At 35.6% G+C, this 24,695-nt stretch overlaps 2 protein-coding genes and 3 pseudogenes across 5 annotated transcripts; all 5 read right to left on the reverse strand.

Moving 5' to 3' along the window:
- Positions 1 to 103: 103 nt before the first annotated feature.
- AT2G05640 lies at positions 104 to 6,091 on the reverse strand (annotated as a pseudogene; the record flags this gene model as incomplete). Its single annotated transcript has 1 exon — positions 104 to 6,091.
- Positions 6,092 to 7,061: 970 nt separating this feature from the next.
- Positions 7,062 to 10,142, reverse strand: AT2G05642 (Nucleic acid-binding, OB-fold-like protein). Its single transcript, NM_180155.2, has 12 exons — positions 10,036 to 10,142; positions 9,693 to 9,859; positions 9,450 to 9,617; positions 9,165 to 9,247; positions 8,808 to 9,077; positions 8,605 to 8,728; positions 8,252 to 8,436; positions 8,043 to 8,163; positions 7,788 to 7,964; positions 7,647 to 7,706; positions 7,508 to 7,567; positions 7,062 to 7,428 (listed from the first exon to the last, which is right to left on the reverse strand). Exons 2-12 carry the CDS (start codon positions 9,840 to 9,842, stop codon positions 7,228 to 7,230), a joined length of 1,599 nt encoding a protein of 532 aa, NP_850486.2. The 5' UTR covers positions 9,843 to 9,859; positions 10,036 to 10,142; the 3' UTR covers positions 7,062 to 7,227.
- Positions 10,143 to 10,471: 329 nt separating this feature from the next.
- On the reverse strand, positions 10,472 to 11,086 carry AT2G05645 (uncharacterized protein; the record flags this gene model as incomplete). The annotated part of the gene is made up of 1 exon (NM_147248.1): positions 10,472 to 11,086. One exon carries the CDS (start codon positions 11,084 to 11,086, stop codon positions 10,472 to 10,474), a length of 615 nt encoding a protein of 204 aa, NP_671781.1.
- A 2,250-nt stretch (positions 11,087 to 13,336) lies between these two features.
- On the reverse strand, positions 13,337 to 13,621 carry AT2G05647 (annotated as a pseudogene; the record flags this gene model as incomplete). The annotated part of the gene is made up of 1 exon: positions 13,337 to 13,621.
- Positions 13,622 to 17,095: 3,474 nt separating this feature from the next.
- Positions 17,096 to 23,674, reverse strand: AT2G05660 (annotated as a pseudogene; the record flags this gene model as incomplete). The annotated part of the gene is made up of 1 exon: positions 17,096 to 23,674.
- Between the last annotated feature and the right edge of the window lie 1,021 nt (positions 23,675 to 24,695).

Here is a 24,695-nt window from a genome sequence, read left to right on the forward strand (position 1 = left end):
CATACCTTCATCTCTATATCCCAACAGTTGAAAATAAACAAAGCATAACATTAAAATGATTTATATAGTAGTAATATATATACAAATTGTTATTTGTGTTGAAAGCCTTCACTTGTCATATCTAATAATTATATTATACTAATTTGTCATATTGATGTATAGTATAAAACAATTCAATAAATATTAATATAACAAAAGAAAATGTATTAACTAACCGTGTCAATATTTGTGTACCTTTATATTTTAATTGTCATGGTTATAGAACTGCTAACTTCCATAATCTGTAGTTAGAAATAGAGTAAAGGGGGTTAGCCTTATTAAGATTTGAGATAGTGATTGAATAACAGTGATGAGTTCACAATCTGTGAGACATACCTGGCAGATTTTGGAATACTTCTTTGAAAACAACATTTGTAGTTGTTTTACCACGATTACCCTCTTCATCGATAATAAGAATCTTCAAACCTCGTCGACTCTTAACTCTCGATACCGCAACATATAGTTGCCCATGGGAAAAAACTGGTCTGGGTAAATAAATGCCAACATGAGATAAACTTTGACCCTGGCTCTTGTTAATGGTCATTCCAAAGCAAGGAACAACTGGGAACTGTCTTCGCTGAAAACGAAATGGTATTCTAAAATCTGCAGGTGTAAGAACCAGCCTCGGAAGATAGACTTTGTTACCAGCGTTACTTCCAGTCAACACTTTTGCTTCGATAACACGATCTCCCAACTGTGTTACTTGCAACCTTGTCCCATTGCAAAGGCCATATTTCTGGTCAAGGTTTCTGATAAGCATAACGGGAACGCCCAACTTCAACCTCAAAACATGGTTAGGTACACCAGAACACTTTATGGCATTAAGGAATTCAGTAGACATGTTAGCGTCTCTCTCTACAGAAGTATCAAAATCACATATTTTATCAGAGCTGAAGTATTCCTTAACCTCTCCGGGAAGAAGATCCATGATGTGATTATTCACCTCACTAACATCATCGTTTGTTGGACAAAGTATTGCACGCTCCCTGAAGAAAGTTTGATCATTAAGATTTTGAAGTAGATTTGGATAGACGCAATTAGCAATAGAGTCAATGGGGTGAAGTGAGTCAAGAAGAAGCATGTCTTCGGGTATATCTATAGCTGCTTCGCCATCATTAGGTTCTGAAAGCTTTCCATCTCCTAGCTTAAGAATCCAATCAGAAAACTCTTTGATGTTGTCTTTTTCTGTAGGGTCTGCCTCAACAGTTAGCCGCATGTTCTTGGTCAATGTGAGAACTTTGCAAGAATTCCACAAACGCGAAGAAGTGAGAGACGCATGAATTATTTGTTCTCGACTCCCTTTGGTTATAACTGGTAGTATTTGGCGAAAGTCTCCACCAAATGTAATAGTTTTTCCACCAAAAGGTTTGTGGTTGTCGGCTTGTACTATATCTTTCAGAGTACGATCAAGAGCTTCATAACAATGTCTATGCAACATTGGAGCTTCATCCCATATAATCAACTTTGCTCGGAGTAACAAAGAAGCAAGGTCACTATCAGGTGAAATCGAGCAAGTGGAAGTTTCGTTCACCTGTAGTGGTATTGCAAACCGGGAATGCGCTGTTCGTCCGCCATCCAGCAGTAGTGCTGCCATTCCGCTTGATGCTACATTTAAAACAATTTCTCCTCTTGAACGAATGTACGTAGACAATGTTTTCCACAAATATGTTTTACCAGTGCCACCAAATCCGTTAACAAAGAAAACACCACCAGAGTTTGAATAGACCGCTTCGATGATTTGGTCGTATATTTTCCTCTGTTCAACTGTTAACTTGGAAAACAAACGTAGATGGTCTTGGGCACAAGCATGTCGATCGTAGCACAACTCATCTTGTATCAACGTATTCATTGCTGCAGGGAAATTGTTGTTTTCTGGATATGGCATGGATTCGTAATTACGCAGAGTACTTCCACTGTTACGTAACAACTTTTCAATTTCCAACAAAGCTTGATTTTGAATTTGCTCATTTGTCATTTCATGGCCTGCAAATTTTAAAAAAACTATCAGTTTCATTTTTAGAAGGAATTGAGAAATTCGGCGAGCAATTGACCTTAAGTCATTATCACATTCAACGTATTTTCTAAATATATTGTTTCTATATCATTATCACATTCATGCATGTTAAATATTTACGTATATAATTCATGGTTTTTTGGAGCTTTAAATAGATCGTAACGATTATTTTAGACTTTAGTGTGTTTAATGTTATATATATACGTTAAGAGGAACAATATATATTTCGTTACGACCAAGAACCATTTGGTCGTATAATTTAACCAAGTGTTTCTTCTGTCATCTTATACATCGTATTCCTTTTTGCAAATTTTAAAAAGAATTCTCAGTATTTGGTTTGTTTATCAATTGTAAAACTAAATTAATTTGTTTTATAAATAAATATATATAAAGAAAAAAAATTTTGTTTTATAGTGTACCTGGCCTTTGCAATATTTTCCTTTGCATAGATAGTACATCATCTGAGAGCTGATTCCACGTATTTAACCAAACATGATAAGGTGTTGACAAACTTTCAGACGTTAGAAGCTGGGCAAATAACCTTCTCATGTAACGGCCAGATCCCCATTGACTTGCTTCTATTATTGTATCGATGTATTCTTGGTCATCTTCAAGGAGACTTAAAGCATAACATGCATCTTTAAATGTTGGGTACAGAATCCCTCCAACTGTTTTTATATCTTCATAACATGTAGGTCCCTTTACTTTGTTTAATAGGATCCTCAAGTAGAACCGTTGACCAGCTGATGGGGTAACATGATATACCCTTCCAACTGATACACTTCTTTGACGGAGAGTCCACTCCATTTGTTTCTTTTTCCACACAAAATGCGAAGGGAATTCAATGTAAGTAAATTTTCTCGCCTCAGGATCTTCGGCAATTTTTTTGTTTGTTTTCAAAAACGCCAAGAATTGCGATGTTTGGTTTTCTTCTTTGTTCAACACGTCTTCTACGTCTTCATCATCGTCATAAATTATGTTTTGCTCTCCAGGTAGATGAATGCTTAATCTTTGTACCGAAGTGCTGCTGTGATGTAAGTCAAAACCAAAAATTCGCCATGCTGCTTCACAAGGTGAAATATACCTAAACAATAATTTGATATGAGTTGATCAAGACACCGCTAACGCATCTTCCGCTAAAATTATTCAAAAATTTTATGTGGATGTTAACAGAATAATTACCTGCAGTCATACCACCGCTTGATTTCATTTGGACCAGTACCTTCTTTAATTCTAGCTGTGACTTTGTCATTCCCTTTGTTGATGTATTTAAATAAATACTTGACTATCTTGCTTTGGCTAACCCATTCCACGTTTATATGGGCTTGATACTTGAGCAGTAGTGTTGGATTGTAAGGTATGACAAAACGGTTGTCAAGAAGAATCCCATTTTTCTCAACAAATCTCCCATCATCTCTTCTTTTGTAGATAGGAAAACCATCTTTATTGATGTGTGTGCTGCTCGTAAAATCCTTTGGAAACTTTTTACTGCATTTTCCTTTCTCCATGCATGGTGAATTTTTGTTGGCAAGTCCACATGGACCATGTATCATCATCTCTTTGACAACTTCGTGAAGAATCGGATGTGTGTATTTATCTGGAATTTCAGCCCATATAAACTTGTCAACGTCTGCGGTAGTTGGAATTTTGGCTTCCTTCTCTAGGAAGAGAAGTATATGGGCATGCGGTAAACCTCTTTTCTAAAATTCGATCGTGTAAAGCACTGCAAAGTAAAATACTTATAAATTTTTGATTAATTATAAAAGTAAACTATAATAGTGATAGAAAGATAAATATAAAAGAATGAGTGGTACCTGCTCTTGAAGGACCAAAGACATTGTTGTTCTTGATGTCCCAAATGAGATGATCTAGCTTCATTTTGTAGACTCTAGTTACAATATCTGCTCTATCTTCTGCGCTAAGTCCTCGTGCGTTCAAATACCTTGTTATTTCGGGCCATTTAGGATTACATGTGAAGGTAATGAATAAATGTGGATAACCATAATGTTGACATAGAGCCATTGCATCCATATATTTCTGCTGCATGTAACGTGCACCTCCAACAAAAGAAGATGGTAAGACATATCGTTTTCCACACATCGAAGAATCGTTGTTTCCTTTTTCGGCAGAAGCTTCAACACTGGAATACTTTTCGGCGCGAAGAGTTTTTTGGTTAAACTGGAGATATGAGATTCTTTCGGCTTCAATCATGGTCAACCCATCCACAAGAAACTGCTGAAATAACTTCCCCGTATGCATCAGATAAGGCGACTCATCTTTTCTCTCCATGATCTTATATGCAAAAAATTCTCTCATGCTGACCTTGGTTCGTGGGTTTTCTGAATTTGTTGTTTTCTTTTTAAGCTCGAGATCTATGTGATAACCATCTTCTCCATAGGGAAACAAAAGAGGATACTGCAATGGTAGTTACGCTGGGTGTAGTTCACTTATACGTGCAATTCTCTTGTTTTCGTTTCCACTATAATATCTCTTGGCCCAACTGAGTTGTCAAAATCTCCAACAAACAGACCACCAACTTCTGAAACCGTTGGTAAATTGTAAGTCTTACCACTATTTGTTGAACGACCTGAGACCAATTTTAGTTTGAGATTAGGCATCTCGATTGAATGATCAAACCGCTCCTTTGCCATTCGAAGAACTTTCACATATGGATTACACTGGTCAAGCATACACTTGATTGCTTCGACGATATCCTCACGTAGACGTTTTGATTCAGTTGATGGTGTTGTCCTCTTAGAACTTGAATAATTAAAAAATAAAGAACGATTAGCCTTTTTGATATTTTTGAAGTAGTATATATGAAAAACAAATTATATTTGAAAATTAAAGAATGTATGTAGATTATGTTTAAGAATTAAGAGTTACCTGAAGTTTTTGATTCTGTTTTGAACTTCGTTAGAAGTATCATATATATACATCTACTGAAATTTTGCAGGATCACCATCACAGGGAAGCAAACTACCAATCTTATGGACATTTTGTCCTTGCAGTCGGAAAATAGGTGGTCCTCGTCCTCTGTTTATAGATGTATCTATCCTTCCACCCATAGAAGTAAATGCAAACATGGTGTCATAAGGTCTGATGTTCTCTTTAAAATTTTTGCTGATTTCATCGTTTCCATAAAGCAGGTCAAGGAGCAGCTGTGGAGGCATTGGTGATATAGGGAGTTGAATTTTTCCATGAGTGCAGCAAATTGAAAACTTTTGTCGACACGCTCATCATACCACATGAAAGCATTACAATGCTCACACATGTGTGTTGCATCACCAAGATCATGGTAATCTGTAAAAGGTAAGAAAAGTTTGTTTGATATAATATTGGGAGTCTAAACTAAAATATTTGTTACCTTGAGAACTGTATAATGCGTTTGGGGAATTAGATGATGAAGCACGATTTGAGAATGTAGGTTGAGAGAATGTGTTGTTATTAGTGTCGACTAAGTGACTAAAACTTGGAATTGTGTTGCTGCTTGATGGAACATCTATTAACAAAGTATATAAACAATAAGATATGAATTAATCATACATGAATGTATGAAATATGTAAATTGCAATTAGCTTTACAATTCAAGGATCCAAAGAACAATACGTGTTTCCATGTGCTTCCTTTTCTCTTTTCTCTTATTCATAATAAGTTGTTGGGCGATTAGCCATGGAGAAGGTTCTGTAGAAGTTTCATACATAATTAGTATAATGTATAAGATATTATATGTATTTGCATTGAGCCATATAGATTACCATTTGTGATATCTTTCAATGTATTATGTGATGATGAGCTTTGTAGCGGTTGTGAAATAGGTGCAGCACATGCAGCTCTATTGCTGTTAGAGCTTGAGCCTTCATTCTCTGTATTACAATTTTAGGCAAACATGTGTATTACTGGATATCAATATTGATTTGTATGGTACGACAAAGAGAAAGAAGTGTCACCTTTGTTGCTGGAATCTTTTTTGTTCCTATTATCTGCAATATAAGCTGACCTTTCTTTTCTCCTTTTCTTACTTGTTGCAGTGTCCATCTGTATGAGGTTTGAACTTAAATAAAGTTTAGGGAGTACCAAATATTGATTTACGAATAAGGTTGGATTAATGATCTCATGCATTACCTGAGTACACTATATCTTCAAGCTTTGCAGGTAAAAATGGAGATTCCAAACTTCATGACACTCTTTCGATGGTTCCTGGAAATGCTATAGAAACTTGATTCGTAATTCTATAGAAACTAACACGATCTCTGCATTATGAACGTGGGATAGGATTCTAATTTTCTATTTTATTAGTTATTCAATTATTTCTACTTAAAAATTAATCTACGACTCATCTTTGTCCATCGTCCATGACTTTTGAGTTATTTTAGTAGCTTTGGTTTTTCTCCTAATACTCTTATTATGTTTTAAGTTTGGATGGGCTCGTAAATGGGCTTTTACCATTTAACATCAAAGTCTTTCCATCACTTGCTATTCTAATTTATTTGTTCCACCGTCTAAATCTCAATTACCATCAAATTTCTTATGATAATAATGCACAATACTATTATTGGAGAAGCAAGAGCTAATGAGTAATTAATTTTAGTCGGCTGGGATGTTAAAAAAAAAAGAGAATGAAGCAAGAGCTAATGTGTAATTAATTTTGATTTGAAACATTATATACGTAAATATTTAACATGCATGAATGTGATAATGATATAGAAACAGTATATTTACGTACGTTGATCGTGATAATGATTTAAGGTCAATTGCTCGCCAAATTTCTCAATTTCGTCTAAAAATGAAACTGATAATTTTTTAATATTTAAATTACTTTGTTTGTAATTTTTTTTATCTAATATATGTTCTGAATTATACAATCAGAGGGCTTAAATCTAAGTTAAATCAACACTTATTATTAAAGCAGCAAATTAGTTGATATAATAGTAGAAAAGAAGATGACTTTAATAAAAATAAATACAGTAACCATTCATATGAGTTTAACAGGACAAATAACTGGTGTAAAATAACTTAGATACTTAAATGCAAAGACATTTACATACTTAAGCAAAAACATAATGCAAAGACATTTACATACTTAAATCAAAGACGTGAAACATAAATAATAGAAAGACATTTACATACTTGAAGCAAAGACATGAAACATATTTTAATAGGTCGTAACATGATCACTTTTTTTCTTTCTTTATCTCAGCCTTGGACAACAATTTAGGCTTTGTAGATGACTTTTGAGCTGCATTATCTTTCGATGAAGTTAGTGCTCGTTTTGACGTTGGAGTCAATTTAGTGATCTTTGAAGTGTTCTTAGAAGTCTTGATAGACGAGTTGCTGTTTTCATAGTTAGCCGCCTCGGAAGATTCAGTGTCAATCTAAACAAAAATAAAATTCAAAATTTTAAAATACATAAGCACTTGAAAATTAAATGTAATGGAACGTTAGAGTTATTACCTGATTTGTAGTTGCATTTGAAGGGGTAGAGACAATGTTCATGTCTGAATCAGGTTCAGTCTAAAAAAGATATCACCAAAATAATTACTTATCCCTAAATGAAATTTGTTGTCTATCTAATGCTTATTCAGTAGCAAACCTCGCTGGTAGTTGAGTTTGAAAAGCTTGAGACCATGTGAGTGTTTGGATCAGTTGTGTTCTGTAAATAAAAAAAATCACATTAATGTTGATACCATGAAAAACGAATGTAACTAAAACGCCAAAGACAAACTGAATTTACCATTTGCAATAAATTTTCCTGAAACTTTTGAACAATTTCGGGTTTGTCCGTAAGTTCATAAACCCTAAAGATAGATGGTCGGCTGAATTTGGTTGAGTCTGAACCTTGTATCGTGAAAACAAATTGACGCCCTTCTAAATCAAGCAGCTCTTGAGGAATTTTGTCGGAACGATTAAACTGCATCAATTGACAAATAAATAAACATTAGTATAAATTTAAAAGTTATTTTCAAATAGTGGAGTTTAGAAGATTGACCTGAACTTGTTGCTCGAGCAATTCATATGCGGATTTGTGAATGAGCTTGATGACATCCTGATCGAAAAGAAGAAATGATGCTTCCCCAGTATGGTCAAGAACTGTAACTTGCACCCTGAACCTAAAACATAATAGCGAATTCTAGTATTAAATTAAATACTTATGATAGAAGATAGTCATATAAGCAAACATGACTTTAACATGATAACCTGGTGCTTGTAGTAGTAACAAATGTGTCACATTTTTCACATTCATATTTTCCAGCTTCTATTTCTTCAGTTTCAGGGTTGAAATAAGGAGATACTTTTTTGAAACATATATTACAACCAATATAAAACCATGGAACTTTTGTGTCAATGGAGAATATTGATGCAATAATATTACATGCCCCTCCCTGAAATTAAAAGAAGATTAACATTCATTTTCATAAAAGTGTCGATAAGAAAATCACTAAAAAGCCTAATCATGAAATATCACCATATAGGGAAAATATAATAAAACGTGATCATTTCAGATGTAGTATATTAAACAATGACCCAAAACATAGAAAATTGGATAATACCGAATTTATATCTGCAATCGTTTTTTGATCTCGCAAAGAGAATGAAGGTTTTGAATGCTTGCTTGAACTTGAAGACGTAATTGTTGAAATCGTTGTTAAAGCTAAACAATCAGATTTGGCCAAACTGTAGACACATATATTGAAATGTTATATACTCATCTTGATATGTTGTTAGTAGACAAAAGTTAAGAAGACTCGTTTACCTTTCTTTAAACTCAGTTATCTCGGCAATTGAGGAATTGATAAAGAGCTTGGTCGAAAATGATGATTTTGGACAGAGATCTTGCCTGCTAAATATTAAGAACCAAATCAATGAATCCCTTATAGTGAAAGTGAGATATACGTTTTTAAAATATGTCTTTATCTTCATCAAGCTTCCAACTAAAACAATTGAACCATCTTTGTAGCCCTTAACATAAGAGTACAGATCTTCTGCCCATTTTTCCCACAAAGTAACATCGATGACTGATTCTCTGATACAATTATTGGCATGTTTGTGTCAGTAAAGATGCAGGTACATTATACAAATAATGAAATATTTAGGCTGATAGATAACTAACCCAAGATCTCTAAGCTGTAAATTTAATAACTTTGTTTGTCGCCCTGAAACATTAACCTCTTTAAGTTCTTGCATTCCAATGATCTCACCAATTACGTATGAAAATATAAGCAAACATTAATTTGAAAGATAAAGTTACAAGTGAAAAATTAAAAAACAAATTTAGGAAGAAGAAACTATACCAATGAAAACATTATCATTGTCAGTCCGAGCTTGGATATCAGAGAAAGGGACGAAGTTGAAACGAAATTCCAAGTTTGGAATCTGCTCATCACATTTTTTTTACGTGTGTCATGGACATGAAGTTGATCTTGTAGGGGTGAGAACTGGCTCTATAACTCCCTCCATTATCTGAAATCTCAAAGTTCATAATCATGTAGCAATCTCCCTCTTCTAGTTTCTCCTGAAATTTTGAAAGTAATTGCGATCTGATGGAGGCTTGTATCCTCTCTCCCTAGACAAAAAGAAAACGAATAGTTTAAATTAAAAGATTGACAAAGAAATTTCTATATAAGCTAGATGACAGAACCTTGTCATCCACCAATAGAAGGTCTATTCCCATAATATCTTTGGGTCTGTCTTTTTTGTGGTATGCCCATAACCGAGCAATTCGAACTTTCACTTTGCACGTTGACAGGTGAGAATGCAGCTGTGAAACCGGTGTTATTTCCAGCGGCATTTTTTTCTTCCAATAACCTAAATATCAAAATCAAAGAGATAATTAGTTTCAAGGGTTTGCAATCGATTAAGTATAAACAGAGAAGAAGAAATCAAACAAAAACATGGAAATTATAAACAGAAATTGAAGATATTATCTGATTTGCAGATCTATGAAAAATTAAAAACAGAAATTGAAGATGGTAAATTGATACCTTCAAGATGAGAAAAAACAGTTGATTGCTCGGAATAATGGATGCTTGAGGATGAGTAAACGATTCTTGAGATTTTATATTCATAGAGATTTTGGAAGTTTCAGAAGTAGAGGAAGTGGAGTTGTGGAGGTCGTGGGAATGAGAGAGAAGAATAAGGTTTGCGAAAGAAAAATAATAAGGTAAATAAAAACCAATTATCTTTTTTTTTAACAATTCATGAATTAATTAATGAAAATTTTGCTTAATTCTCCGTAAAAAAAAAGGAAAGAGTAAGAAAAAGAGTAGTATGCTGAGGTGTCAATCATAGAATGTTTCAGTTATTGGACAATTGACTGTTGAATTAGTATAATTAGATAACAGGAATTCATAACATAGAAGAAGCCTTAAACTAAATCAAATAATTGGTATACATGTGGAGTTCTCAAGGAGAGGATAGTTAAAACCTCAACTTATAAAGGAGCAAAAGAGCATCCGTGTTGACGAGAGAGCTTGAACAACCACAAGAAAACATGCTCTTAATAATCATGCTACTGTCCTCAAGAAAAAGATGCTCAACGAAAACATTTGAGGCAAAAAGCTTCCAATTGTAGCCATGCTCTACAAACATATGCGAATGAGGGCTAGAGAGGAGAGGTCGAGGCATCAAAAGCACAAAGGGTCGATGGACAACCCTAACCAATGATGGCGAACCATCCACAACACCAAAGAAAACCTCTCGATTCAAACTCCAACACACAAAATCAACACGTACAAAGTGGACAAAAGCTTTAAGCGTGTGGGAGTAAGTTGTCCTCAATGCGAACAACTCGACACAAAGAAACCCATAACTCCAGCAGGCAAGAGCCAAAATGCAGGGGTTAGACCAAGAGAGATCTTGGAAAAAATGTGACCGGTTAAGGAGGAGAGGCGACACCACATTACAGCATAGGAAAGCACGCTCGACCACCTGAAACACCAGAAAGAAGGCACCCCAAAACAGATCTACAAACAAAAGCTTCCAACGCTTGAGATGCGAGACTCTAGGACCGGAAATCAAAGCATCCACCTTCATCCATCACCGGCTACAGGTAGTGGAGGCAAAAAAACAAGAGATTTCAGCCATCAGAAAGAGCCCACGCGCATGGCGGTCCTTCGACACACGCCACGAGAAACAGAGCCGACATAACTCTCTAGAATCTTCAAGTGCACAAGTAGAATCAAGACCAAGGTAACCTAAAGCCCTCTAGCATCGCTGGTCTTAAACGGACACTAAAGTGGCAAGATGCGATGAAGTTAGGTTTCTCACACAAGAAAAGCTTCGGGAGAGATAGTTTGGGGACACATGTATTTGAAAACAACTCTCGTTATTAGATCGTTTTTTCTTGTATGTTGCTCACTCTTGCATTACATCCATCTAATGGATCACTATGACTTTCCTCCTTCCCACATGCTATATCCCGTGGAAATCAGCATCTTTGTTACTTCCAGAATTTTTACCCCAACCTAATATATATGCTTATGTTTGTTAGGTTGTTTATCATGTAATCATGTGAGACTAATAGTAGTTTTTCTTGTTCTGATGAGAGCGTCTGATTGCGTTTTGTGAAGATGTGTTAATTGGAAAAGAGATTAAAACAAAGACAATGAGTGCTTGCAAAAAGACATAAAAAAATGATAGCTCCTAAAAAAAAATGTGAGGACGGAAATTCATATACATATCGAAAGAATGTAAGAAAAAAAATGAGTTTTTTTCTTTCAAAGAAAAAATATAAGTTGTTAAAAAAAATATAGATAATCTTATAAGTTATGGATATAATTTTGTAAATAATCTTATCTTTACAATAGCTATACTAACTAGTGCAGTGGAGAGACACATAAAACAATAGTGAATTTGCGCATACCAAAATGAGAAAGTTGTTGAAGTTAATCTTCATACAATAATTTATTTCATGAAATTTAATTAAAATGTCGTACATAAAAAGACCGGGTCCAAATATCTAAAAGTAGAGGAAAAGCTATTAAACAAAAAGGATGTTCTTTTGATAAATGTTATAAAATCCTAAAAGTCGTATTAGAGTTTTTTTAGCTGTGTATTTAAATTGAATGAACTACCATAGTAATTTTAAAATTGAAGAAATTTAAATTATTAACAATAAATAGACAAATGATTGACAAAAAAACAATAAATAGACAACTAAAAAAAAGAAATTCAACATTTCAATAAATAATATTAATCACATTAAAATAAATATTTCAATAAAAATTGGCGTAGGTGATTATGCTCTCACATCTCACATATTCTTTACTAACGACATGACGAATGACAAAGTTTATGCTTTGGTGGTGCTGGAAGAGAGAGCAGTTTGAGATCCTAAAAAATAAATAAATACGAACATAAACAAATTTAGTAGCTATTTGATAACAAAAAATATTTTATGTAACAAGTAATTAGGATGCTAAATAATTAATCTTAAACTTAATGTAACACACACAAACTAATGTTGCAAGCAATCCAATATCTTTTTGGTTTTAGCTGAAATTTAACTACCAACTTCAAAAACTGAGTAAAAACTCTGAAACGGAGGACGATCTATGAAAGTGCTTCCCAACCAGCCTTCCTTAAGAAGCAAATGTCCTTATCAACATTGAGTTGTGTTATATACTACAAGAAAACACGGTATTAGCGACTTATTCGGCGACGGATTAAGTAGTCGTTAACTTTGGCAACTAAATAGTGACGTATTAGCGACTAATTAGTTTATATTATACATTAGTCTCTAATCAATCTTGAATGTGAGACTGATTAATTTAGTCGCTAATAGGTCGCTAGTTACAGTTACCATTTATCGACTCATATATTCTATTTAGGCAATTAATTGGGCTTTTACCGGCTTGATCCAGTAACAAGAGCCCATTACCCAGAATATATAAACGATTTTATCGCATAACCCTAACCCTAATCCCCTTTTCTTCACTCTCGACGAACCCTAACCCTAATCCCTTTTAGCCATTCGATCCCAATTCTTCATCAATCCATCTTCAATCTTCTCAATCTCTCGTTTCTTAGCTTCAAGTGATGAGGACTCGTGGTGGAAAAGGCAAGAGAGGAAAAGGAAGGGTATCGAAGATTCCCCCAAATCGACCCACTACTTTCCAGCCAGTACGAGTTCACGCCGGCGGATCGTCAACCGCCAGTTCAATACCCTGATAGAAATCTAATTGCACAGCCTTCGACGGGTGCCACTGTCAGAGACTATCCTCCTCCGACGCAACAAGTTCATGTTTTCAAGTTTTAAAGGACGGAGAAGAGAAGAAGGGATAGCTAAAGGAACTCTTCTGTTGGATCTTCTGAAACAGTAGAAGATTTGAGGAAGGCGAGAAAATTTGGGTCTGTTGTGGTCAAGTACTTCTTCACCATCCTCAAGTGCTTGATCTCTGCTTGTTGCTCATTTGCAACCCGCTTGATCTCTGCTTGCTCAGCTGCAACCCGCAAAGCCTCTGCCTCACGATGTGCTTGTAGAGTAGCTTGTTCATCTATCTTGAGGTTGGCTTCCTCAAGCTGTAATTGCAAGGTTGTGAAAGAAGAACTGCTTACTGGGTACTTCATACAGGCGTTGCTGGTTGGGGGACTAGCCACGACCGTCGTCGAAGTTCCGAAGTTTAAAGCTAACTAAAACCGGTCTAAAGGTAATGAGAATCGAGGAAGAAAAATAGTTTTTGGATATTAATTATATGTTTTTACCATGTTTTTACAACAATCGCCCGGTAGTGGCTAATCAGTCGCCAACTAATCGCTATATAGTGGCATAAATGTAGCCAAACAGTCGCTAATTGGCGACTGGGTGGCGACCCAATGGCGACTACTTATGTAGTCGCTAGTTATTCACCATTTGGCGACTGTTTGGCTACATATCAATATAGCGACGCTTGTATTGCCAACTACGTGTTTTAGTCGCCAAATAGTCGTAAATTTCGATTAAGCGACTGTTTAGCTATGAATAGTGTAGTCGCTAATACCATGTTTTCTCGTAGTATATATATATATATATATACTTCACGATTTAAGAGGGGAAGTCCTCATCTGCCTCCGTTTTGTTTTACCACCATAATTCTCCAAGTTTGTACTTCAAAAAAAGACAGGTAATTGGTGACAATAACATGTTTATTATGGACAAAGAAACCAAAATGTCAAGCTTACCTAAGTTAAGCACTCTTCATTATCAGTGACAGTTAGCAGATCTATTTCACTTTCGTTTCTAGTGATTAAATTGTTGCATGCATGTGCATCCGTGCATCCAAAGCTAATATTAGAGTTTAACGATGTAGAAGCGTTTATACCAAAGACGTACCTTACAACTTGGACGTGATCTAGAATTGGAAAAAATCATGAAAGATATCACAAGGGGATATCAAACACTTATCACCATCAAGTGCCTCTTCGGGTTGTCCTCTCTGTTTTCTTATTGTCTCTATTTTTGTTCTCTTTGGTGTTCTGTTTTTCTCTTGAACTCTTAGGAAGTCAAGACGTTCCTTTCTTTTTCTTCAATATCTGAAATATATACAACACAAAAGACATGTCTTAAAGACACCTGATAAACCTCGATTTTCACTGCTTTTAGTTGTGATCTAGGCATAGTTATTAGAGTCTTTTTGTAGGAAGTCAAGACGTACCTTTATTTTTCTAGTCTTTTTCAGATCTTTACAATGTTGGGATGCAATTGGAGATTATGGAGCATTCTATAGCAAAACAGACAACTTAAACTACATAAGCAATCTGGAGACGAAATTTCACGTAGGTGTCGATCGACACCACCCCTAGTGTCGAGCGACACCAATATCTGACAGGAATTCAATTACGCAACTTATTGAAGTTTTGAAGATTTCCAAATTTGCCCCAGAACTTCTCTTTATTTTCAAAGAAGTCCCTGCACGTTTTATGAACTTATATATGGATTTTTAAAATCATTGTTTAGACCTAACACTTATTATCTATTCTATTTTTGGGAACAAAACCCTGTGGAGCTTCTTCTAGAGAAGATCTTTCTAAACTCTATACTCATCTTGTTTCTTACATTGATTTCTACGTTAATCATGTTTTGTTCCTTGATAATCATGTCTGAGTAGTTCTATTGATGGGTTTAGGGATTCTCAATTAGGGATTTAGATGAATTAGTAGATCAAAAACCCTGTTAGGATAATATATTTAGAATTTTTCATCTTTGATTGTTCTAAATGCTAGTTCTAAAGTAATTAACTAGTTATTGATTTTATGATAATAGGTATACCCACCATAGGTACCTGTTACCAGAACTATCTTAAATGAGCCTAGTATCTAGATGCATGCTAGCGTCGGTTTAGATACTTAGGTGAACTTATCAAACCTGATTAGAATGCTTGCTTAATTCTAGGGATTTACAAGAGAGTTGGGATCAATACTATTAAGCATAATGAGTAGCACGACACATCACCGGTTACTCTATATTAGTGATTTGAATTATAGAATGGTTCGATAATAATCCTACTTTACTGCTAGAACTACTATTCTGATATTTCCTAAGAATTTCTCTAAACCTGACGTTTTAATCATTTGAATCTACGACCAATTTTTATTGCTTTTTTGTCTTTTATTTTATAATATTTTCTGTTTAGCTTAATTCGAAACTATTAGTCTATTGTGTGATCTGAGAACTTTGTGGGATTCGATCTCTAAGTGTTATAACAACGTCTTTATTTGAGAGAGTAGTCATTAGTGTAATTTGACTCACATCAACACCAAAAACAAGAGATGCATATGTTCATTTAATTTAATAGACAAATTGCATGCGTAGCTGTCGGTTAACAAAACTGAGTCAAAGCTATGTCTTAATCATGGGCATGACCGGTTCTAAACCATCATCTCCCACTCGCACATTATAGTAAAAATTCACGACTAGAATAATCTCACTTGGAATCATTTTGCTGGTATTGGGGAGAATATCTACTAGAAAAAGTCACGACTGATTTGGCTCCACCTTAGTGATCACAACTCATCATTTTTTCATCGCACAACTATGGCTCGTGCGTCGAAAAATTCTATCAAGAAACTCGTTTCTACAAATGGGGCAGTTCTAACAGATTTTGTAGAGAATAAAAAAGATGCAGCTCACATCCAACAGTGTGTCCAAGCAAAGCCATAAAATATCAAAGAGGTATTAGAATAGTATCTAGCATAGATTTTGGATTACAAATGTCCGGAAAGTACTGCTGCATCATTAGTTCGCGACATTACACCTAAAGAGATAAAATGTGCACTATAAGAAATAAGGACATTAATAGCACACGGAAAATGCTACTGAAGACCTTTCGTAGCGTATTTATAAACGCTGTTACATGCGGAGCTATAGTAGAGCCCCCCCTATCATAGCAGTTTTTAGTAGCTATAGTATATTGACATATTATAGCATTGACCTTCCGCTATTTATTAATTATAACTAGCGCTTTTTTCCTGCTACTATGTTCGTTTTTATGGCAATTTTGCTATGTTGTATATTTGGTAATGATGACACATTATATGTGCTGTTGGATATTGTTTTGTGACATTATGATTCTCGAATTGTACACTATTGTAGCGTAAAACTATGCTATAAGAAAGTGATTTGTAGCCCTTTGGTTTTGCTACTGTGTAGTATTTAATAGCTATTATAAATTGTCATAATATCATTTACAATAGCATCTATTAATTGCGATTTAATAATGTTTTAGCCTTTTTATCGTGCTATACGTGCTATAATATATGATTTATTGGCTTTTATATTGTACTATCTAATATTTATTTTGACAGTGAGAAAATGCTGTGTATATATATTGCAAGATATATACTTTTAACATATATTGAATCTATTTTGCAATGAATCAAATATAATTGGTTGTTTGAAATATTGAATTGCACAAAATATAATTAGCTTTAATTTATGAAAGACAATGAATCATAAAATATCATATTACATAAAGTTAACTTAACAAAGTCAAGATATTACATGAACTAAAGACACATTAACCATTAAAACATGAACTCATGGATTCCTGCGCCTTGACTCTCCTCTTTCCTCTCTTGGGCGTTTCTTAGCAGTGTTGTTGTGTGCATCCTTTTTCATGTTTCTGAACCATTGCTTGTAGAGTGGATCAATGTCTTCTTCCTCTAGTTCGATCCATATTAAGTAGCCAAGGTGAGGACAAGACTGCCTAAACTCTAGCTCTGTTATCTCCTTCAGTTCATCATCCACCTCGTTTTGTTGATTGTTATTTGCCTGCTGTTGTGGCTGTTGTCTGAGCCTTGGTATAACGTTCTTAGCTGGGAGGCCGCATATGAGTCCTTTAGCTTCCATTGAACTAGCGGTTTCTGCAGTACCAATGAGAAAGACAACACCACAAATCTCAAACTTCTCCGAATTAGAATAGAATTAACCTAAGAAAAGCTTGAATCTTAAGTATTGCAAATACAAACTGAAACTAGCAACATACAAGTTCAAGGAGACAGTTCCAATTTTGAAGCCAATGAGATCATACATCTCAAGTTCTCTAAATTATCATCTACTCATTACTCAACCTACGAACAGCTTCAATATTAACTCGAAAGGCGTACAAGCATATCAATACAGATGCAGTATGAGTCAGGATCCATCGTGGACTAACCTCAAGAATCAAACAAGTTTCTATTGACTGGCTATAACCAGTGCTTTGTTCTGTAGTAACAGAACACAACTATCAATGTCAACAAATCATTTTCGTTTCTATGGCTCAACTTCCACAATCAAACAGAGACTATAATACAGAGATATTGACAGTCCTAATGCATTGAAGCTCTCCTAAAGTTAACATAACCAAATCGATTTCCAATAAACAAAGTGAGGAATATCAACAATTCATGCTTATCATGCTTCAATATCACATATTCCATAGCTAAAAATAAGTGTCTGCAATAGAATAAATGTTAACTTACAGTGATTCTTCCTTTAATCCTCAAATTTGTCTTCTCGAACAGCCAAATCTGGATCCAAAGACCATCGAACTCATCAGATAAGGAACTAACAAAACCTCAGAGAAAACAATTACCTTTTCTGGGCGAAAGTAAATCAGAAGAAGTTGAGGAACTCAAAGGTAGATTCGATTCGAAAGTAAATCAGAAGAAGTAGATTCAGAGAGAGATGAAAGAAGCTTCGATTTTTTGGGTTTCCATCGACTAAAGAGAGAGAGATGAAAGACCATCGAATAAAGAGAGATAAGAAAGTAATTAAAACATCTTTGATTATTGACCCTTAGATGTATTCTAATCAACGGTTGATATGAATAGTTAGGTGATCCACACATTAATCAATGAGCCAATGAGTTAATTGTCCTCTTAATAATTCGTGACCCTTAGATGTATACTAATCAACGGTTGATATCAATAATAAGGTGATCCACACCTTAATCTATTATCCAATGAAATAATTTTCTTACGATTATTATGTAAATAGCCAAATATGAAGTTATTTTCTTTGTATTAATTTTGTGATATGGTGTTAAAATTAAACTTAAAATTAAAGTTTCATTTATTTAGAGTTTTTAAAAATCAAAAATTATATTATCCTTAATAATCAAATTTATACCCTAAATTGACTAAATATGTAAGATTAATGACTAAATGTAATATTGTATTTTTTCCAATACATTAATAAGTATATTTTTATCTATGAAATGAATATGCATAAATTTTAATTATCATATAACTTTTACATTATTAATTTCATGTTTCATATATTAGTGTAGAAGGTGGTATCTGAAGTGTAGAAATCAGTTGTTGTCATCATATTTTTCATACATGTAAACTTAAAGTATATACAAACCATTGCAATTCTATCTTCTGGCCAGGCAATAGAAGTTCCAAGTGCATCTTCCATATACTCAATTTCAGTAGATTGCCTCCAAACTGCAGCATCTTTAACAATCACAACATCCACCCATACTCGACAAGCATTAGGCCCCAAAGGAACGTGATGTACACATTGATCAGAATAAAGTGGCTGATCAAGAGCAAACCTTGCCTGCATACAAATCCAAAATACAGAATGCAAAATCAATCCAGAATTCAAAATCACAACAACATGTCAAACAGAGAGAATTAGAATACCTCAATGGATTTCCACAAGACAGTTCTGATATCTTCACTAACTTTCCTCCAATCCGGAATTGTGTAAGAAACATGTTCCCGTACTATTGTTCCTAAATAGGATGCAAAAGGTACTGAACCTGGACCACAAGGTTCTCCCATAATAGTATAGTCAACGTGAACCTTTTCATTTTGGGTCCTTGGCGATGTGTTTCATCTTCGTTGGTCCTCGTTTCTTTTTACGCTTTGGTTCAGCAGCTGTTTCAGCAACATCCACAGTAGGATCCCCAGCGTCAGTAGAAGCAGTATCATCAACTGGTTCCTCACTTTCTCTGTTCACTTCATTGTTAGCATCTTCATTCTCTTTATCCACTAACTCAGCCTCCACTTCATTAGTTTCATCTGCTAGTAAATCAGCCTCCACTTCATTAGTTTCATCTGCTAGTAAATCAGCCTCCACTTCATTATTATCTGCCTGTACTTCAGTAAATTCCTGAGTCTCAATATGTCTCTCAGCTAACTCGTCAATCTTCTTCTTCTTTTGGTATTTCCTTTTTCGATTATTCACCATCTTGGTTCACCTGAAACAAAACATAGATTTGTTATCAGAACAAATTCTTGAGCTGCAAAAACAATCTCAATCTCACAAAACACACATTATAAGCAATAATAAGCAATCAAAACTATCACAAGTAATATGATTTCACACATAGATCCCTTCACAGTCAGCTCGGGCATTCCTATCATCATCAACCAAGTCATCTGCAAGGGCATCCATGTCTACTAATACTGGCAATGGCCCAACGTCTGCATTTCCAGATTCAGCATCTTCTGCACTGTATCTTCTAGTAGAACCTCTCATAGCTACATACCAATTCGATGATTCATCTGCCCTTGAATAAAACACTTGCTTTGCTTGAGATGCTAGTATGTATGGATCTCTTGCAAAGGAAACTTGACTTTGGTTAAGGTTGACAAGTGTGAAGCCATCTTCTTCCTTTACTCCATTTCCTATATTTGCCCATTGACACCGGAATATAGGAATGTAGAAGACATTATAATCAAGCAGTATAATATCCACCACTCGGCCATAATAAGACACAACATCAACCATTGGGGTATTGTCCTTTGAACTAGCTATACACATTGTTGTCGCCTCATGCAACATACCACAGTTCTGAGTCTGCCTATCAATTGAAACTGTATGAAACCGATTGCCATTGACTATGTAACCCGTGTAAGATCTTGCGCATAGACGAGGACCATATGCTAACCACTTAACTGCATCTTCATTATCAGAAGTCATAGGTATCTATTTAAAAAAAACAAGTGTCATTTACTATATAGATAGCATCTCAGAGAATAAAACAATACAAAACCAGAAAATTTACCTGTTCTTTTAACCAAGAAGCAAATTTCTGAGAATGAGTATTCCATAAAAATCCTGAATCCCGTCTACACCTTTCATTAGAATCTTGTAGATGTTCTAGGTGCATGCTAAAATTGAAAGAAAGCAAAACATCATCTAAACCATTGTGAATATCCTAAAAAAATAATAAAGAGTAAGTTAAGAGAATAGCTTACTCCACATAAGGATCAAGTTGCGCCATATTATGAATCACTGCAAGATGTGCTATGTTCTTCTCATTCTCAGTAAGAGTAATTGAAGTGGCTGCTGATATAGGTCGACCCTCCAATATAGAGCAGTTCTCATAATCAGTATTTCTTTCAATTTCCTCTTCTGCATTTGTTGTCTTTTTCAGGAAATCACTGCAGAACCGCATACATTCCTCAGCAAGATATGCTTCAGCAATACAACCCTCTGGTCTTGCAGTGTTTCTGACAAAATCCTTCAGAACTTTCATGTACCTGAAGATAAAACAGCTACCTTTAAGCATAAAAGTATTCTGTAAAAGAAAAAACCTTATAAGCTACTGGATTGTACCTCTCAAATGGGTACATCCAACGGAAATGAACTGGTCCACATAAACGAGCTTCCCTGCCTAAGTGGACTGTCAAATGCACCATTATATCGAAGAAACTTGGAGGAAAGAACCTCTCAAACATGCAGATAGTTTCCACAATTTCATTCTCCATTGTAGAAACTGTCTCTCTGTCAATAACTCGCTGACACAGTTTGTTGAAAAACGCACACAAGCGTCCAATAGCTATCCTAACACCTTTAGGTAACAAACCTATAAATGGATAACATTGAAGATTAAAAACAACACATCAAATTATGCAAGAATTTCAGCTAAAAGAATTCATCTTATACCTCTGATTGCAACTGGAAGAAGTTGTTGCATCAACACATGATAATCATGTGATTTAAGTCCTTTAACAGTAGAATCTTCTATCTTCACACATCTGGAAATATTAGAACAATGGCCATCTGGACCTCTGAAGTCAAATAACCGCTTACAGAATACTTTCTTCTCTGTTTTGGACAAAGACCAAGGAGCTGGAGGAAGGTAGGTTCTTTTTCCACGGGCTTGGGGATGTAAATCCTTCATAATACCAAGCAGTTGCAGATCTTTTCGAGCTTTAATACCATCCTTTGACTTCCCACAATGCAGCATTGTAGAGACAAGGCTAGCAGCAACATTTCTCTCCACGTGCATCACGTCTAAGTTATGTCTAACCGGCATTTCCTAGACAAAATAGTAACAGATAATAACTTAAATGGCTAAGACATTTATTTTTCAAAACTTACTCCAAATAATCTGAACTTGAATAACTTTGATAATAAATCATACCTTCCAATACTCTAACTTGAATAAGATTGAGCGCTTCTTCCATCTTGAAAGCTCACCTTCATCTAATTGTTCTTCCTCTTCTTCTGATGCAATGGATTCATCATCAGTACCAGAAGTTGATCCAGTACAATCGTTCATCTTCATCTTTCTTTCTTTTACTTTTACATTTCCAAAATCATTCTTGTATTTTTTTAGGAGTTGATATATGTTATGACCAGTCAGAATCCTACCTCTTCTTCCATTCTCAGCTTTACCATCAAACCATGCTTTCTTTCGCCTATAAAGATGTGTGGGTGACAGAGACTTCCGATGAGACATATACACGTACTTTCTGCAATTACTCAACCACAAGCTATCTGTGTGCTTCCCGCATACTGGACAACCCATTTTGCCTTTTACTTTGCAGCCTGCTAGATTTCCATATGCATGAAAATCCTGGATGGTCCACAGAAGCATTGCTTTTAACGTGAATGTTGTGTGACTGAATGCATCATAAGTTAACTCTCCCTTTTCCCACAGATGGTTGAGATCATCTATTAGCGGTTCTAGATACACATCTATATTGTTTCCAGGTTGAGTTGGACCAGGAATCAGCAATGTCAACATTATGTTCTCCTCTTTCATACACTTGTTAGGTGGCATGTTGTAGTTGACTAGCAAAACAGGCCATGCACTATAGTTAACATTCTTCATGTTGAAAGGATTAAACCCATCTGTGGAGAGTCCAAGCCTAACATTCCTTTCTTCTGCAGCAAATGATGGATACTTCTAATTCATTTGATCCCATGTCACAGAATCTACCGGATGACGCATTTTTCCATCGGTGCTTTTGTTACTGAAATGCCACCGTAAGTCTTTCGCCATGTCCTCTGATCTGAACATCCTCTTGAGACGTGGAATGATCGGAAAGTACCTAAGTACTTTCTGTGGATTACCTTTCTTCACCTCACCAGTTCGCGTGTTAATCTTCCATCGTGAGTAATTGCATTTAGGACAACTGTCGAGCTTCTCAAACTGATTTCTGAATAAACAGCAGTCATTTACACAAGCGTGTATCTTTTCATAACCCATATCAAAGGTTTTAAGAAACTTCTTCACCTCGTACAAGGATGTGTGCAAGACATTACCCTTGGGTAGCATATTTGACAAGGACTCGAGTTGCAGATCAAAACTTCTATCAGACCAACCACCTTGAGTCTTTAGGCTAAAGAGTGAAACAATCGCAGAGAGCTTACTGTGATTTGTGCAACCTGGATAGAGAGGTGTTTCTGCATCAGCTAGCTTTGCTGAAAACTCAACTTCTTCCTTATCATCAGCCTCATCAACATCACCTTGACTAACCAGCTTTTCATCTATAAACTCAGCAGCTTTGAACAACCCTAAAATCTCTTGGTTCCACTGACTTGCGTTCTTTCTACAATCAGATACTGATTTCACTTCTCCATGATGATACCAGTCGTCCCCAACTTATAACTCCAATCCATTCCCCTTGTTACAAGATGATCAACAACATCAACAGCTAAGTGACGATCAACGTTGCGACAAACAATACACGGGCAAATAATCATCGCATGTTCTCCTAAACCTGCAGCCACAGACCTCACAAAATCCCAAGCACCACTCTCATAACCAGGATCGGTTCTGCATAGAAGTAAGATGAAAGCAAAAAACCATTTACAAAATTTAACATATCAATTAAACCACTATATACATGACTATAACATGTTTTCACATACCTGTTAAGATGAACCCATATCTTGTCGACCATTATTTGTGCTTACCCATAAAGAAAACAAAACAGACCCATAAGAACACCAAACAAAAATCAAACAAACATATATATTCATATTTTCACATTCACAACAACAGTTCATTAAAACCAAATAGCAAACAACCAATTCATCAGTCAAATCTTAAACAAATCAATCAAATACAAATTTCATTGTGAAAACTAGCCTCTGTGTTCTGATGCAAACAGGCAGAAGATGCAGGCAGAAGATCCGGCTGTGATATGTGATCAATGTTTAAAACGGTCAAAAATCAAATACTAGTAAATAGTCAAGAACTCAAATACATTAACTGGATGTTTTATACCTTTCAGGTGTATGAGATCAGCTGGGTTCGAAGCTACAGAGACAGAGAGAGAGACGGAGGCGGAGGGAGACGGAGGTGGAGAGAGACAGAGGCGGAGGGAGACGGAGGCGGCGAGAGACGGAGACGGAGAGAGACAGAGGCGGAGAGAGACGGAGGCGGAGAGATACGGACGCGGAGAGAGACGGAGGCGGAGAGAGACAGAGAGAGACGGAGGCGGAGAGAGACGGAGGCGGAGAGCGACGGAGCGAATGGAGACGGAGGCAGAGAGCGACGGATCGAATGGAGACGGAGGCGGAGACCGACGGATCGAATGGAGGCGGAGAGCGACGGATCGACGGATTCAATCGAGATTTTTTTTTTTTTTAGGTCTAAACAATGACTTTAAATATATATATATGACCTAAAAACGTGAAGGGACTAATAATCTGGGGCAAATTTCCTTTTCTTCAAACTCTAAACCATCTTGGACTTTTCTGACCGCAACTAGTGTCAATCGATAGCAAGAGTGTCTCGATCGACACTCTCGACTTGATCTGAAAGTGAATTCGTCCTTTGACTTGGTTTCTTCAGTTTTTGCTCCAAAATATCTCCTTATCTCCATTCTTGTCTCAATACATAGAATACTTGAAAAGACTCTAAAAGGACTAGAAATAACAAAAAGACTCTAAAACTTGTATCTAAAACATAGCCAAAAACATTAATAA

This window comes from Arabidopsis thaliana, chromosome 2, assembly GCF_000001735.4.
Source record: "Arabidopsis thaliana chromosome 2, partial sequence".
Taxonomy (NCBI): domain Eukaryota; kingdom Viridiplantae; phylum Streptophyta; class Magnoliopsida; order Brassicales; family Brassicaceae; genus Arabidopsis; species Arabidopsis thaliana.

Excerpts from the sequence above, each read along its gene's own strand:
- AT2G05642 (NM_180155.2), bottom strand. The coding sequence starts at position 9,842 with ATGCCGCTGGAAATAACACCGGTTTCACAGCTGCATTCTCACCTGTCA. Across the intron at positions 9,248-9,449 it reads ACTTCATGTCCATGACACAC|ATCATTGGAATGCAAGAACT; the intron begins GTAAAAAAAATG and ends GTAATTGGTGAG. Across the intron at positions 7,568-7,646 it reads CAAACTCAACTACCAGCGAG|ACTGAACCTGATTCAGACAT; the intron begins GTTTGCTACTGA and ends TATCTTTTTTAG.